The 15,305-nt window shown below is 43.3% G+C and overlaps 2 protein-coding genes across 3 annotated transcripts; one reads left to right on the plus strand and one right to left on the minus strand.

Moving 5' to 3' along the window:
* Nucleotides 1-3,058: 3,058 nt before the first annotated feature.
* zic1 (zic family member 1 (odd-paired homolog, Drosophila)) lies at nucleotides 3,059-6,559 on the minus strand. The gene is made up of 3 exons (XM_022207413.2): nucleotides 5,350-6,559; nucleotides 4,648-4,811; nucleotides 3,059-4,246 (listed from the first exon to the last, which is right to left on the minus strand). Exons 1-3 carry the CDS (start codon nucleotides 6,308-6,310, stop codon nucleotides 4,049-4,051), a joined length of 1,323 nt encoding a protein of 440 aa, XP_022063105.1. The 5' UTR covers nucleotides 6,311-6,559; the 3' UTR covers nucleotides 3,059-4,048.
* Nucleotides 6,560-7,942: 1,383 nt separating this feature from the next.
* zic4 (zic family member 4) lies at nucleotides 7,943-14,949 on the plus strand. Of its 2 annotated transcripts, XM_022207403.2 has the most exons (3): nucleotides 7,943-10,895; nucleotides 11,004-11,633; nucleotides 13,626-14,949. In XM_022207403.2, the coding sequence occupies exons 1-3, from the start codon at nucleotides 10,469-10,471 to the stop codon at nucleotides 14,063-14,065; spliced, it is 1,497 nt and encodes a 498-aa protein (XP_022063095.1). In that variant the 5' UTR covers nucleotides 7,943-10,468; the 3' UTR covers nucleotides 14,066-14,949. The 2 variants fall into 2 exon arrangements, with proteins under 2 accessions (XP_022063095.1, XP_022063087.1); XM_022207395.2 differs by having other exon boundaries at nucleotides 7,943-11,633.
* The last annotated feature ends 356 nt before the right edge of the window (nucleotides 14,950-15,305 follow it).

Genomic DNA, 15,305 nt, shown 5'->3' on the forward strand with positions numbered 1-15,305 from the left:
AAATCTGCATGAGAGCCAAACCAAATTTAATGCTGAAGTAGACGTTTTGATTTAAACAACGTATTTAAACCCGTGTTATGGTGTGATAATACCACATATTTAAATGTAAAAGAATGACTACATTATTACAGTTCTGCCTTTGCTGTTTCCACTATTAGTTCTAGGCTCTATGTAAGGCCAGTGATGAAATAAAATTCCAAAAGTCACGTTTCAAAACATAAAAAAGAACTAAATACCCGACTTTATCTCTGCATTCCGTCCATTCGCTTACTGTGCATGGAGATTATAAATCATTTTCTGTAAAATCAACGTCTGGATTATCGTTGTATGCAAACTTAGATGTTCACTGTGGGATGGATTGCTCCATTACCCAGACTCTGGCAATGAAATCGTTTTATGGCTGCAAAGAAGACAGGGTTTCTTGGAGGCGTTTGGAAATGTCTTGCAAGCCAATAAACTAAAGTGGCCTTGACTTGAATTTGACCCTTTTTTTGTATTGGGACTGTTAAGCTGAGCAGATGGAGGCTGCAGGGTCCCGTTTTTGCAAGTTATTTCATGACTTGCAACTTGGGGCGTCGCCTCTGAAGTTTTTGAGCAGTTAAAAATAGAGATCGCATGTCCCTCCCCTGCCAGAAACGTAATAGTTAAACCTAACTGCCAGTGTTTAACTTATCGATTTAGTTCCTCATTGAGTGACGGCAGCTGGGCATGCAGATCAGAGCGCTGGCAAAAGCATTGGCATCTCATCCATCAAGGAGCCCAGATTATAGCTCTCCTCTAATGGCAGACTATAGGCTGCTCCACGTGCCAGTGGCTGCAGGTTCTGGGGGGGGGGGGGGGAGTTGCATTTATCTGCACATATAAAAGGACAGTCATATTCAGGTTGACTCTGAAGAGGGAGCTCTCCAGGGGAAAAAAAGGCAGCCAGGTCCAAAGAGTCATTAAGAGCAATCAGAACTCAGAAAAATGCAGCCACAATTGCATGAGAATAAATCTGCTGCTTTTCCCCCCTCAGCCTTTGTCATGATAGCCTCCATCTATGCACCCAGCATCCACGTTGGTTGCAGGAAAACAGACGATTTTGACTTTTAAATGCGTAAAAATGGGAAAGGCTGAGCCACCATCCCTGCCTGATATTCGATGCGCAGATAAGCTGCAGCAGTGTCTACCTTGGTAACACAAACGTCAGGCTCGGTTTACTGGCCACAAGTGCTGGTGATAAATATTCATGATGCTGGCGCCTGCGCTTTCCCGATATCTGAGTGTTTGTCGTTTCCAGACTTGAGCGTAAATACATTTAAAGTGGATGTTTTTTCCTGCGCTCCTATTTGATCTGGTGTCACCATCGGCTCCACTGCGTGATAGGAGACGCGCCGCAGCCTGTCTTCGACTCTCCTCTTTACGAGCTTTTTATTTTCGAAACCGTGTGTAGTTTGAGTGTAAAGTAACACGACCAAAACCGTGAAGTAAGAAAAATTTAACGGCATAGTTGAAGTCCATGCTTTACGTTCAGTCGCATTGGTGCGTAAAAGGCGCAGCGTAGGGCTTCTTTTTGGCCAAATAAGGTTGCGTTTTACTACAAACATGTGCAGGGGAATAAAATAAAAGAAGGATAAACTATGAGCTCAAGCCTGCAACCATAATCAAGCAAATAATTCAAATAAATATATTATAGCAGGGTGTTTTTCCTCCATTATTGGTGCTCTGGAGTCATAATTTTGACGGTTTTTTAGTTCTTAACTCCTATCTGTGCATTTGTAAATTCGCCACATATTTAAATAAAATGCACGTGTGCAGCATCAGCACCAGCAGAAACGACATGAGCTCGTTTTAACACATCTGCTTTAAACTATTTATATTTCCAGTTACATGCGAAGATTTTTCTATAAAGCTGCAAAGTGACTTTTTTTCCCTCAAACGAATTCTCACGGCGTGCTCTTATTTTTTTTCTCTCCTTTCTTTCCTTTCCAGTGCATGAGTGAAGCATCTGCACTGGAAACCAGATAGATAGTGTTAAATAGAGTCGAAAAAGTCATTTTATTACCATCCTTCATTTATCTCCAAATTTAATAGTCCGTGAAAAGAAAATATGAATACATTTCAATACATTTCGACAAATCATCTAAAGATGGTGGGAGTCGTTTTGGGTTTTTTTTTTTCCCCTATACATTTTTTTGCTGATATAAACAGCGCGCACGCACGTTTCCACGCACTCTTCCTCCTCCTGCTGCCCCTCTGCTGCTGCCATGTGTACATTTCTTAAGGATAAAATCGCTCCTGATTTTTTTTTTTTTTTTTTGCGAGTGTGTGTGTACAGCAGTTTTGGTTTTTTTTGTTTTTTTTTGACAAAGCTGCAGACTGACAGATCGTGGCTCCGCTGCGCACTGGCAGTGTTAACCATGATCAGTGGCGGCTGCTGATGTGATCTCTGCCTAATGGGGCGGTCAAGCAAGCTGCAGCCAGGAACAATGATGTGGAGGGGGTGAGAGGGGGCCGAGAGAGAGAGAGGCTACGACGCTGTGACTGCCCCCCTCTCCGGCTCTGCTGCCGAAAATCTGCGAAAATCCGAGCAAAAAAAAACAAACAAAAAAAAAAACGCAGAAAAAAGAAAATAAATTAAATTTGAAAATTAGATTCTCGAACAATTACGCACGAAAAAAAACAAGAAGAAACTCTGCTTTGCAGTCAAGGAACAACCGCCGTGATTAATCGATTTAATTTGCACATTACTGGAGGGCAAAGTGTTGGATGTTAATTTTGGATAAACAGAAGATGCAAAAAAAAGAGAGAGGAGGGGGAGAGTGGATTTACTTATTAGGAAAGTTGTGACAGTGCGTTTAAAAAACAAACCTTTAAATTGCACACACACACTCTCTCTCTTCACTCACACACACTCACACACACTTGCAAAAGCATGCACAGTGAGGAGTTCAAATTATGCAACAATCTCTCATCGAATTTAGATGGATTATTCTGCAGGGAAAAGTCTGCTTTTTTAGTTTAAATATATGTATAAAAGAAGCCATTAGAGACATAAAACCCAATAACCTCCAACGCATTTGCATTATTGTATTTTTTAATCCTTTAATATAGTACGAAATGTATCCAAACATTTTTTTTTTGTTGTAAACTAAATTTTACATACGAGCGCATTTCTCCATAAATACCGATCATTTCTAACATGTTACCGGTCCTTTACATGCGGATAAATATGGAAAATTGAGCTACTTACATGTAATAATACTTCCTTTCAGACAAAGCAATTGACAAGAGAAATTTTTTTGTGTATATTTATCACGTACATAAACAGATTGACACGGAATTTCAGGCTTTCACTACACGATTTTCTCGACATGACATTAAATAACAACAATGATACTGGTGCTACTCAAACTGGACCTTGGACGAAAATGTTTGCACTGAATAGGCTACAAAAGCACATTAATACTAAGAGTCGGTTAGGTCGACGTGTAGACTGTAGTAATACTGAATAATTCACATTTGGTACACAACTATAACATTCTTTTCAATGAAGTCTATTCATCGCAATATTCTTAAAACCATCTCATTTTTCCATATATCTAGGGACCACATTTTTCACAAATTTCCCTTAAACTGTGATATTTACACAATAAAATATTACACTTTTTTTTCTTCCTCCGACTTGGGTGAAATCCTTTATGTACAAAAAAAAGACAATTGTCAGGCCTCTACCCGCAGATAGCATGCTTTTTTTTGAGATCTCATTATGAGCAAGTCTCTCAGTAAAAATAAGGAAATATCGAGGGGAGAGGAGAGGCAACAAAAAACAGAAAGTTGGTGGCTGTCCTCGCCTCCTTTTTAAGTCCATGCATTCTCTTTCATTAAAGACAGCCTTTAATTGATCGTTTGGGCCTCCCGTGTTTTCTCAGTCCACTGGCTGACTTTATGGAGTCTTTGATTCCAAGCAGTGTTTTTTTTTCTCCTATTAAATTCTGCAGTCTTTTTTCGCTTTCTCTCTCGCTCACTTTCTGTCTCTTTTTTTTCCCCCTGCCGTTTTCAAAAATATTTACACGTACCATTCATTGAAATTTGACGACAGCGTGCTGTGGCTGGTTGTGTGGTGGACTGCTGAGGCTGCTGGTGATATGGAGCTGCTGCTCTGGTTCTCTGTGGACGGTGATACTATGGTGGGAGGCGTGGACGACTCGTACCCTGAACTGGCTGCTGGAGACGGCTGCGATGCTGGATTGGTGGATTCGTGGACCTGGAATTTTTTTTAAAAAAGGAAAAAAAAAAAACACAGGAGGAAGAAAAGAAAAATGTTTAAAAAAGAGCACATCATGCTGCACAGATGTGTGTGTTGCTTTTACGCACGAATTCCATCCAAAAAAACCCCAAAAACTCCTGATCTGACAAATCTAAAACAAATAAAAAAGCCCAAAGCATAATTATTCTCATTCAGATCTTAATCTGATTTGTCGGTTGGAGGACAGAAAAGGAAAGTGTCAATTCAAATTAGGGTTAAATCAAAGCTATCAGTGTAAATATTTACATCTTCATTCACACCCAAAGCAGCAAAAGCAGCTCAACAAAAACGGTGCATTTTTTTTAAAATACAATTTTTTGCAGACATGTAAACACTGCGAAGACGTAACAGAATCTTACCTTCATGTGTTTTCGGAGGGAGCTGGGATGTGTGTATGACTTGTCGCACATTTTGCACAGATAGGGCTTGTCCGACGTGTGGACGTGCATGTGTTTCTTGCGGTCGCTGCTGTTTGCAAATCGTCTGTCGCAGCCTTCAAATTCACACTTAAAAGGCTTCTCACCTAAATGAGGCAATAATAAATACAGAGTTCAGCACTGAAGGCATTTAAAAAAATCCTATTACGCATCATTTGGTTCAAGGGGTTGCTCAGTGGGTTAAATAATAGTGCAGAAGTAGGAACAAAATGTTTAGATTTTTAAAAAGAAAATTGCCACACAGTTATTTTTCTCTTTATCTAGGCTGTAATTTTTTATTTGATTCAATGCAATTAATTAAATTGCTTTCTGCCTGAAATAACACGTCTCATGATAAATATAAAGCCACTGAAATATATTTTTTATCGACAGTTGCACATGTCAGTGCAGCAGCTCCAGCAGCCCAACAGATAATAACCCGGATCTCATGCATTTTATTTTGGACGAGAAATCTCGTCAGCACTGATGTGATCTGGCACACACACACACACGCACACACACACACACACACACACACACACACACACACACACACACACACACACACACACACACACACACACACACACACACACACACACACACACACACACACAAAAGTGGTCAATCTTGTGCGGATCTTACCGGTGTGAGTCCTTTTGTGAATTTTTAGATTTTCCGATCGAGCAAATACTTTGCCACAGCCGGGGAACGGACACGGAAAGGGCTTTTCTCCGGTGTGTACTCTGATATGATTCACAAGTTTGTATTTGGCTTTGAACGGCTTCCCTTCCCGGGCACACTCCTCCCAGAAGCAAATGTGGTTGGTCTGCTCCGGTCCCCCCACATGCTCCACCGTCAGATGGGTCACCAGCTCGTGCATCGTGCTGAAAGTTTTGTTGCACGACTTTTTGGGATTCGTCAGCTGCTCCGGCTCGATCCACTTGCAGATGAGCTCTTGCTTGATCGGCTGCCTCATGTACCGAAAGAAGGCCCCTGCGCCGTGGTGCGCGGCCATATTCATGTTCATGGGGCCGTAGCCGTGCAGCTGGGTCGAGGCGTAGTGGTCGGACCTGGGGCTCGTAACGTGGCCGTACTGCTCGGCGCGTCCGTACATGTCCCCCGAGAAGCCCAGCCGCATCTGGCTGTTGACCACGTTGGAAGACGCGTGGCTCGCCGCCTGCTCGTGGAGCCCCGGGAAGAGCAGGTGCCCCGCCGCATCTGAGTGTCCGTGTGGCCCTGCGAAACTTCCCGAGGCGAACAAACTGTGCTGCGCGCCGGTGGCATCCCCGAAACCCCGATTTCTGAACAGAAAGTCCCTGGTGGAGTTGAAAGCCGCCGTGGAGTAAGAGCCAACGTGGGTCGGGTGGTGGTGGTGTCCCAAGGCGGCTGCTGCGTAACCAGGCGCCTGGGAGGAAAACGCCGTCTGTCCGGAGCCAATGTCGTGGGAGCTGTGGTTGATTTTGAAGGCGCCCATCCCATCCGCGAACGGATTTATCCCCAACGCCACTTCTCGCTCTGTGACTTCGCCTGTTGAGTGATGCCGCGAGGAGCCGAAAGTAGTGACTCCTATGGTGGGATACTGCGGTCCGGCGTCCAAGAGCATCTTCAGTCTAGACTCGCCGAGACGACTGAGAGCAGAAATCAAAAAACCACGCGCAGATATTCTTCCTCCCCCTCTCGCTTGTGTCTTCTTGGACCTCACTGGACTGAGAAAAACTCTCAAATCCACCGATTTTCTGTTTACTTTTTTTTTCCTCCCCCTTCTCTCTCTTCTCAAGACGCGAGGAATCCCCCTATACCGCTCATCCGATGCGCACGCAAAATCATGTATACATGCAATATTGTCTTTTGCGGTTTATCTTCCTGTGGCGCAACTTTCACCTCCTCAGTCAGGCGGTGAGCTCTAGACTGATAGTCGCAATCATTCCTGCAGATAAATGAATTGAAAAGACAACACAGTCCAGCCCTGATGAATGGGAGAGGAGGGGGGTGGTCACGTGGCCGCGGCGGTGAGCGCTCATTGGCGCAGCCCCTTTCCCCCCAATAACATCCACTCACCAAATAACAATCCGCGGTGCAGGGCCCACACTTCTATTGGCCTCTTTGCATCATCAATCCCAGATATTGTGAGATTGCTAACTGTGAATTTGGTTAAAAGGCTGAATAACAGGAGAAAAAAAAGTTAGTGGGGGAAACACAAGACAACAAACGGCCTTGTGGAGAGGAAAGAAAGTGGATGCACGTTTTGCAGCCACGTTCTGCAGACAGATTATAAAGCAAATGATTGTCTTTGTTAACCTGGGGCCATTAGATTACCAAGCACGTCCTATTGTTGTGTAATTGGTAACGTTTTGTACAATTAAGCCCTCGGATGCATCAATCTGCACGGAGAGACAGAATTAAAGCGTCTGTCTGGATTAGATAAAAGATAAATTATTTGACACTGATCTCATTTATTGTACACGGGGAAGTCAGGGCACAAACCATATTGGGGAGCCTCATATTGTGAAACAGTTATGAAGAGATGGTTTTAACGAGCTTAAATATAAATTGTTATTCTTTTAAAGGCATTTTATTAGCGACTTGTCCCACTCACTTCAAAAGGAACTCCAATAACGTTTTGTTTTCTGGCTCTGTTTTCTGTCTCCCCCTCTTTTTTTTTAAATGAAGTGTTCCTCTGTCCACTGGAGCTCACACCAGTGGAACATCTGTGCTTTAGATTTCCACATCACGCTCACCAGCAGCCTCCACGTTCAGAGAGGGCTTGACTTGACTACATGTATGTATACAGGCCAGTATTTAACTTGGATCTACTACTCTGCCTAATGTATCCATCACGGTTTGGCTATGCTAGTGCAACTTACTCATGTTTTTTTCTTCATGTGCAGGCCAGTGATGCATAGCCTGTGTGTAAAACGTTGTGGGTTGTCGAAGTTATCAAGTGGGATTTGCGGCGCTCTCTGCAGGAACCTCCGGCTGCTAGAGTTCAAAGCCACATGCACAGACGTGCCATGCGAACCATTAAAATATCTTCTTGGCTACTAGACTAGTTTCTACAAGGCATCCTCCAAGTCAGTCTTAGGAGACCAAGGAGAGAGAGGAAGTTTTGTTGTTCTCAACTTAACAAGTAGACCTACAACTCGATCCGACTTTTTTTTTTTTTTTTTAGGTGTCCCCACTATTCTGCTTTCCACAATTTTGGAGGGATCTTTTCAACAGGTGGAAAACGGTAAGAAAAAGGCATAACACTGGAGAGGGGAAAAAATGGAGGAATCAAAACTGGAGGTCACACACTCAGACTTGCAACAAGTGAGGCTAAATTGTGGAAATCGTGCGCCAAGGAAAGGAATCGTGCGTAACTTTTGGAAAGCGCAGTTGAAGTTTGTTTTTTTAAGTGCCTCCAAATGAATGCATCATATTTAATTCCAAATGCGTAAAAGATGCATCCTAATTTAAAGGCCAATAACCGATTAGTGTTACGATCCTAATGCGCATGCAGGAGCTATTTAGGATTTCCAGTGGCAAGCAAAAGCAGCAAAAAGTGATGTGTTCTGAGACCTCGCTGCAATATTATGCTTTTTCTTTTTTTTGTTTGGGATCTCACACAACTCCCCTGTTCACTTGTCTTTAAGAGTGAGTGAGTGCACGCACAACTTGGAACAGAAATAGCACTTCAAAGTTTTGCATTACGCTGGTGCTGTGATGCCTCTGAAGTCTACAGCTGCGAGCCTCATGAACCCCATGGGTAAAGGCTATTTAATAAACATCTTTTTGGATCCGTCATCTCTCCAAATATTGACTCAATTTCTAACATGCTGGATATGACGCTGTCAGCAAAGATTTTGACAAGTCAATCCATAGAACAAAACTGAGTGGAATGTTGGTTTAAAATCCACATGCAAAAGTGCTCTCCTAATGAAGAGTCGCCTGTTATTTTACACCAAACTCTGACAAGCGTTTTGTTTTTAATAACTCACACATTTTGTCACCTAAAAGCAGAAGTTCATATTAATTTATCAACGAAAATTGTAATAAATTTTTTAAAAAAAGTTCGAGAAGGTTAAAATACTGACGAGCCACTGTGATATTAAATTTGGATTGTGGTTTTGCGCCCTTGACAGATTACTTCTGATCACTGTCACACAGGCTCACACTTTAAAAAAGCACTTGACATCTAATTGATCAGTACTATATGTGGCTGTGACCTCCTTTAAGGTCACTTCACGCAGTAATTTGCTCTTTTGTCTGCAGCTACAAATATAAAAGTCAGTCCAAACATTAAAAAAAAACCTAAAGGTTAAAGAAGTGAAGAAAAAATAAAGTATCCGCACAGTTGCAATACAAGCAACGCACTATTCAAAAAGTCAAAACTAAGTACAAGAATTACAAAACAAGAAAAATACCCCAGATTACATAGTTGAGATATTTTTGAGAATTATTAGAATTTCGACCATGCAGAGTTGTTCCACAGAACACCGTGCTGAACAGTAAAAGCCCGTGCGCAGTAACATCCACGCATGAATCAACATTTTACACACACTAGACATTTTTAAACGGTCCACTTCATCGGCTGACGGTTTAAAAAGACAAACTCAGGTGAAATAAAACATTAGTAAGTAGCTGATGCTATATAAAACGGTACGGCGCCGTTTTATGGTCCACGATAATTAAAATCTATCTTTTAAACAGTAGCAAAAAGCAGAATATAGCCACTAAGTTAGAGTTTTATCCTCTACTATAAGATTGGAGTAACTCATACTTACAGCATACACACGTTTATTTTGAACTTAAGTCAGCAACGACACCACCTCCTGTGACCCTCATCTGCTCCCGTCCAGGGTCTAAAGCAAAATTACCCCGGATCATAACAACAGGTCCCGTCCATTACATTTTTTTTTCCTCGGGACAATGGCCGCAGCTCGCCCTGCTCACACACTCTACACACACGGATCCCACCAGGCAGAGCACGGAGTCAACGCTGTAGTTATGCGCTGAAGGGCAAACGGCTGGATTTGTAAATATTGGACATTTATCAAAGCGTATATTGATGGTATGTGCTCCGGACCGTTTTGAACTCGCACATGGAGTTTCCCTTTGCTCAAGTTTTTCTCCGCCGATACGGATATTTTACATGCGTAAAGTTCTGCGTAATTCGTGCGTAAAGTGCTGCTTCGTACGTTTCGGTGCAAAATGAAGATGTCACTGCATTATTTATGATCCTTACAACTTTTATAGTGACAATATGTATACTCTGGCGAGGCAGTCTGTTTTGTAATCGCGTAATCAGAGTGGGGAAATTGCTATTTCATAGCCGCGCAGCCTTTGTTCGCTGCGACAAAAGAAAAGCGACTGTATATCTGGATCAACTTTTTCGGACTTTTATTGTACAACAACCTTTGCATAACAACTATTTTTCTCAAGCGTTGCCTGAGGCACTGCGCATGCGTGCTGGCTGCTTGCTGTCACTAAGACATTTTTCTTCACGTTGGAAACTGTCACTGGTGACGTCAATCACAGAGCTCTGACCAATTAGAGCGCAGGGTGATTGTTTAGCTCCACGGGCTGCAGCGCCTACCATGAATCTCTATTCAGTATCAAAGCGTCCTGCTGCTGCCTCTCAACCGAATGGGATTCCATGTAGTCTGCAGATAGACTTAACTTTATAAAGTTTTTTTTCTTTATTTTTCATTGCGATTAAAATATATTTGTCATCATCATTATTATTTTGCCTGCTGTCAAGTTATTCTAAAATTAGGAAGTAATGAGCGTGGATGCATTGGGAAGCCCCGTGATGGACCCTACGTTTTCCAAACGGAACACGGCGCTGAGATTAGTTGACTTGGCAGGGGCTCACCACCATCACCATCATCACCACCATACCCCTCAGAGCGTGACAGGCTTCCCGGGGTTCAGCAGCCATCCACACTCAATGGCTCACTCGCACCCTGGGGAGATTACTGCGGAACCCCGCCTGGGGCCGAGTCCATTCGGGCCAGAACACATGGGGCACTCCGCGGCCCTCAAAATCAGCCCAGCCCATCATTATCCCCACCACCATCACCACCACCACAATCATCATATGGCAGGCCACAGTGAAGTGGTCTCCAGTCAAACGGGAGCTTTTGGCCCGGTTCAGGCGACATCGGTCCCGTATTCTATGTCTCACACGGCCCAGGCTTTATCCGCAGGTAGGGATTTCCTCATCCGGAGAGATCTGACAGCTCAAGCCATGCCCGTACTGACTGACCAGACTGCTGGTTCAGCCTCTCACCACGGAATGTTTGTCTCAACAACAGGTAGCTATCCCGGACACTATGGTCATCACCCTGACGCTGGGAACCATACCCTCTTCTCCGGACTCCATCACGAGCAGCCTTCTAGCGGATCACCGGGTGGCCAAGCACTGAATGGACAAATAAGGTTAGGACTACCTGGAGAAATGTACGTTAGGTCTGATCACTTGAGTCAAGTGGCAAGCTCCAGGGCTGATCCGTTCTCCGCCTCGCCTTTGCATGGCTACGGTGGTCTGAATCTGAACATGAATCTGAGCGCTCACCACCACCACCACCACCACGGAGCCGGCGCTTTTTTCCGCTACATGAGGCAGCCGATAAAGCAAGAGCTGATCTGCAAGTGGCTGGAGCCGGAGCACTCGCCGAAGAAACTTTGCTCGAAAACTTACAGCACCATGCACGAACTCGTAACGCATGTGACGGTGGAGCACGTTGGAGGACCCGAGCAAGCGAACCACATATGTTTTTGGGAAGAGTGTCCGAGGGAAGGCAAGCCATTTAAAGCAAAGTACAAACTTGTAAATCACATTCGAGTGCACACCGGGGAGAAACCGTTTCCATGCCCGTTCCCTGGCTGTGGGAAAGTGTTCGCAAGATCCGAGAATCTAAAGATTCACAAAAGGACGCACACAGGTCAGTGGCTATATATCCATCCACGGAAATATTGTAGAAATGTTGAAAATGCACGAAAATATGTGCAAGAAAAATGATCAAGTCGCGTGTTGAAATTCAGCTACAGGTTTTTGCATGCTACGAGTCCAAGTTAGGAGAGGTTTTGCATAATTTCTAGACTCTTAAAAATACATTTAACTGGATTTTATTTGGTTTTACGCATTTGAATATGACCCATGGCAATAAATCTCTGCGCGCCGCTGATGCGTCAGGACGCAACAGCCACTGGCCACCTGTTTGTTGTGAGTTGCATCAGTGCTCGCAAGTTTCACAAAGGTTTGGTTTTGGGGGGGATTATGGTGCAGTTCAGTCAGGCGTTTGGCGGTTCAACCTCTTGTTTACACCACAGCACAAAGACTGAGGCCCACGTCAGGTCGTGTCCAAGTAGCTTAGTGCATGACATGACTGACAGCAAAGTTGGAAAGGTGCATCTTCACGTTCAGTAACTGATATGATGATGATGAAGTGGTGATGTTTTTATGTCTGTTATTTTTCTCCAGGCACAGTTCCCATGCGTGTTTCTCTATTTTAATCAGGAATAATATTATAGGTTGGATTTGTTGGATTTATAGCTACTATGAGGCAATTTTATGTGAATCCTTGTGCTACTTTTGGTGACATAATGCTTTTTTTTTAAAAGCCAAAGCAACAAGTGCACACAGCTAGAACAATTTCCTGCGTTTATCGTTTTGTCTGAATGCAAACATTTCATATACATCTATAGATATAATGGTGCAATATGGCTGCTTGCCTCTGTGACCCAGTGACGTGCTGTGGATGGAGCAGGAAGAGAGGAGGGGAAAAAAAAAAGGCCTCAAAATGTCGAGTCAGACTTGTAAATTTAATAGAATGGCTGCATTCCTTTTTATCGGTGGCTGCGTGGCACTCCCCCCTCTGCTCCATTTCTGCTCGCCCTATGTATTATTCATATAATTTGCTCACATTACCTAAGTACAAATCTGTTAAATTATTTCTGTGTGTTGACTCCCAAGGGGCCTGGTCTTTGGTATCATGTTTAAAACCTATCCGAAAGTGTGGTTATGACTGGGGCTGCCCCTGGGGTCTGTTCCTCGACGGTTTCTTGTACTACACTAATATCCTTGATTGGCTCTCTCAACCCAACAGCTGAAGGTCAAATTGATATTCAACCCGCAAGTGTAATTAGACAGAGGCAATTACATATTCTCAAAAGCTTTAATCGGAGGAGAGAGAGAGAAAAAAATCAGCAATGGATGATTTCCGTGTAATTTATTCAGATTGTCTTTTTTTTTTTTTTTTTGCCCTGTCATAATCAGGTAGAAATACTTGTTATTAAGACACCAAAAATTAGAGCCAGTCCATGTGTGCGTTTTTGCAGGATTCAAACAGCAAGACAGTTGCCACACAGTAGGTGAAAGGCTGGCAGTGGGATTGCTTTCATTTGTCACGATTTTTCAGCTGGTTTTAGGCCTGCTATGTCTGTGCTCATAGCTTGTCTGTTTTGACGTATGCCTTGATGCATGCAGACGCCAGGTATAGAAGCAGGACAGTGGGGGTTCAGCCCTCCTGTTTACACCAGACTGAGATTCATGGCAGCTCTGTAAAGTAGGCAAACGTCTTTGTTTTTACAGTGCAAGTAGGAGGGGAGTGTGTTTACTGTAAATGCATAAAAAAAATATAGCTAAATTACGTTTGAGAAATTGAGGAAAAATCAAATCAAAAGAGGTGTATTTGTGCCAGACTTAAAAAGAAACAAGTTGGAGTAGTTTTGTGTGTTTTTAGCTGCAAATTCTTGGTTAATTGGTGCATAGGTGAACACAAAAGTCAGGTTATTTGACAGGAGGATGCGCCCAAATAAATGCACATTTTATTATAAATGCAACACTGAGCCACAGATTGATCATCAGATGTCACTTTTTTAAAATCTTTAATTCACTGCTTTGTATTTTATCATCCCTCCATCCCTGTTAACAGGTGAGAAGCCCTTCAAATGTGAGTTTGACGGCTGCGACAGACGCTTCGCCAACAGCAGCGACCGAAAGAAGCACTCCCACGTCCACACCAGCGACAAGCCCTACAACTGCAAAGTGAGAGGCTGCGATAAGTCCTACACGCACCCCAGCTCCCTGAGGAAGCACATGAAGGTGCACTGCAAGTCCCCTCCGCCCAGTTCGGGCTACGAGTCGTCCACCCCTTCCCTGGTCTCCCCCTCCTCAGACTTGGGCCGAGAGCCAGGAGGCTCCTCGGTGATGTCGGAGCCGGTGGGAGCCTCCCAGCCGGCGAATTTAAGTGAATGGTACGTGTGCCACAGTTCAGGTGCCAGCGGCGCCCAGACACCACCCAGCGGGCACTCCACGCCCGACCCCACAGACGAGCCACCGTACAGAAACCCAGAACCGAGGGACGCGTTTTAGCCCGGCCAGCAGCGACAGAACACATTTCCAAAAGCTCAACTATTCAAAATGGTTTGGCTTTGGTGCCTATATGCCTATGAAGGCCCCCCTATTTTTATTATTTTTCGTCTTTGGATGAGCCACCAAACAGACACCCAGAGCCAAGAGACGCATTTCACCACATTGGAAGGAAAACGTGCAAAAAAAAAAAAACAAAAAACCTAAACTTAAAGACGTGCGAATTTCCAGGCACAATAAAAGAATATATTTTCAAACCTCAGTTATTCCAAAATGTTTGGCTCAGTGCCTACACGCCCTGACGGCCCACTGGTCCACTTGTGGAGAGAGTCGTGTAAATCTGTGTGGTACATTATCGTAGGCTAGGCATGTTGGTGTAAAATGATTTTTATTTTTTGTAAATTCGAGTTCCGACTTCAATATGTTTTTATTTATTTTTCAATCTGATATGGAAGGATTTTTTGTATTATGGAACCAAAGTGCATGTTTCAATTAGAACAAAAAAAGTGTACATTTGTAAATTTTGTAAGTTTCGATGTGTTGATGTTGATAGTTTTTGTAAGGATCTGTCTCGGAGCAGTTTCTTACCGAATACTGCAGTTCTTTGTTTTTACGTTTACATCCTCCTCCTCTTCTTCTTCTTCTTCCCCCCCATTTGTGCAGAGGGTCAGCTGTTTCATAAGCCTGCAGTATTTGATATACGACCGTGAAATTCTAAATGTTTTATCAAAGTGGGCATTTTGTGATTTTTTTTTTTTTTTTTGTATGACTGTCGTCAATATTTTTTTCTTTTGAATATCTGAAATCGAGCGCCACTCAAACTGCGTACCGAATTGCCTTGTAATTTGTGAGTATTTTGAATAAATCTTGTATGACAAAAGTGAAAATGGGATGTAATCTTGAAGGGATACTTGCAGCATTTTCAACTTTTTGTGTGTGTGCACTGCTTAAAAATAATTCCACCATAAAACAAACCAACTCTGTTGCTTCTTTCACGCACAGCTTCATCTCCGACATGAAGTTTCAGATGAGAATGAAACACAAGCTGAGGAAAGGTCCCTCACATGGCACTGGTAGTTTTGTTTTATTTTCCAAAGTGTTTCGCGGTTTGAATTGTGCTCCACTTGTGTTAAATCTTACTTACTCAGCTGAGCAGTGGCTTGATGCAGACGTGGGCAGAGTTTGATGAAAGGCTACAATATTCGGATCCAGACTTCAAAGAGCATTTCGTACAAAGCCCCAT

Source organism: Acanthochromis polyacanthus, chromosome 20 (genome assembly GCF_021347895.1).
Source record: "Acanthochromis polyacanthus isolate Apoly-LR-REF ecotype Palm Island chromosome 20, KAUST_Apoly_ChrSc, whole genome shotgun sequence".
Classification (NCBI taxonomy): domain Eukaryota; kingdom Metazoa; phylum Chordata; class Actinopteri; family Pomacentridae; genus Acanthochromis; species Acanthochromis polyacanthus.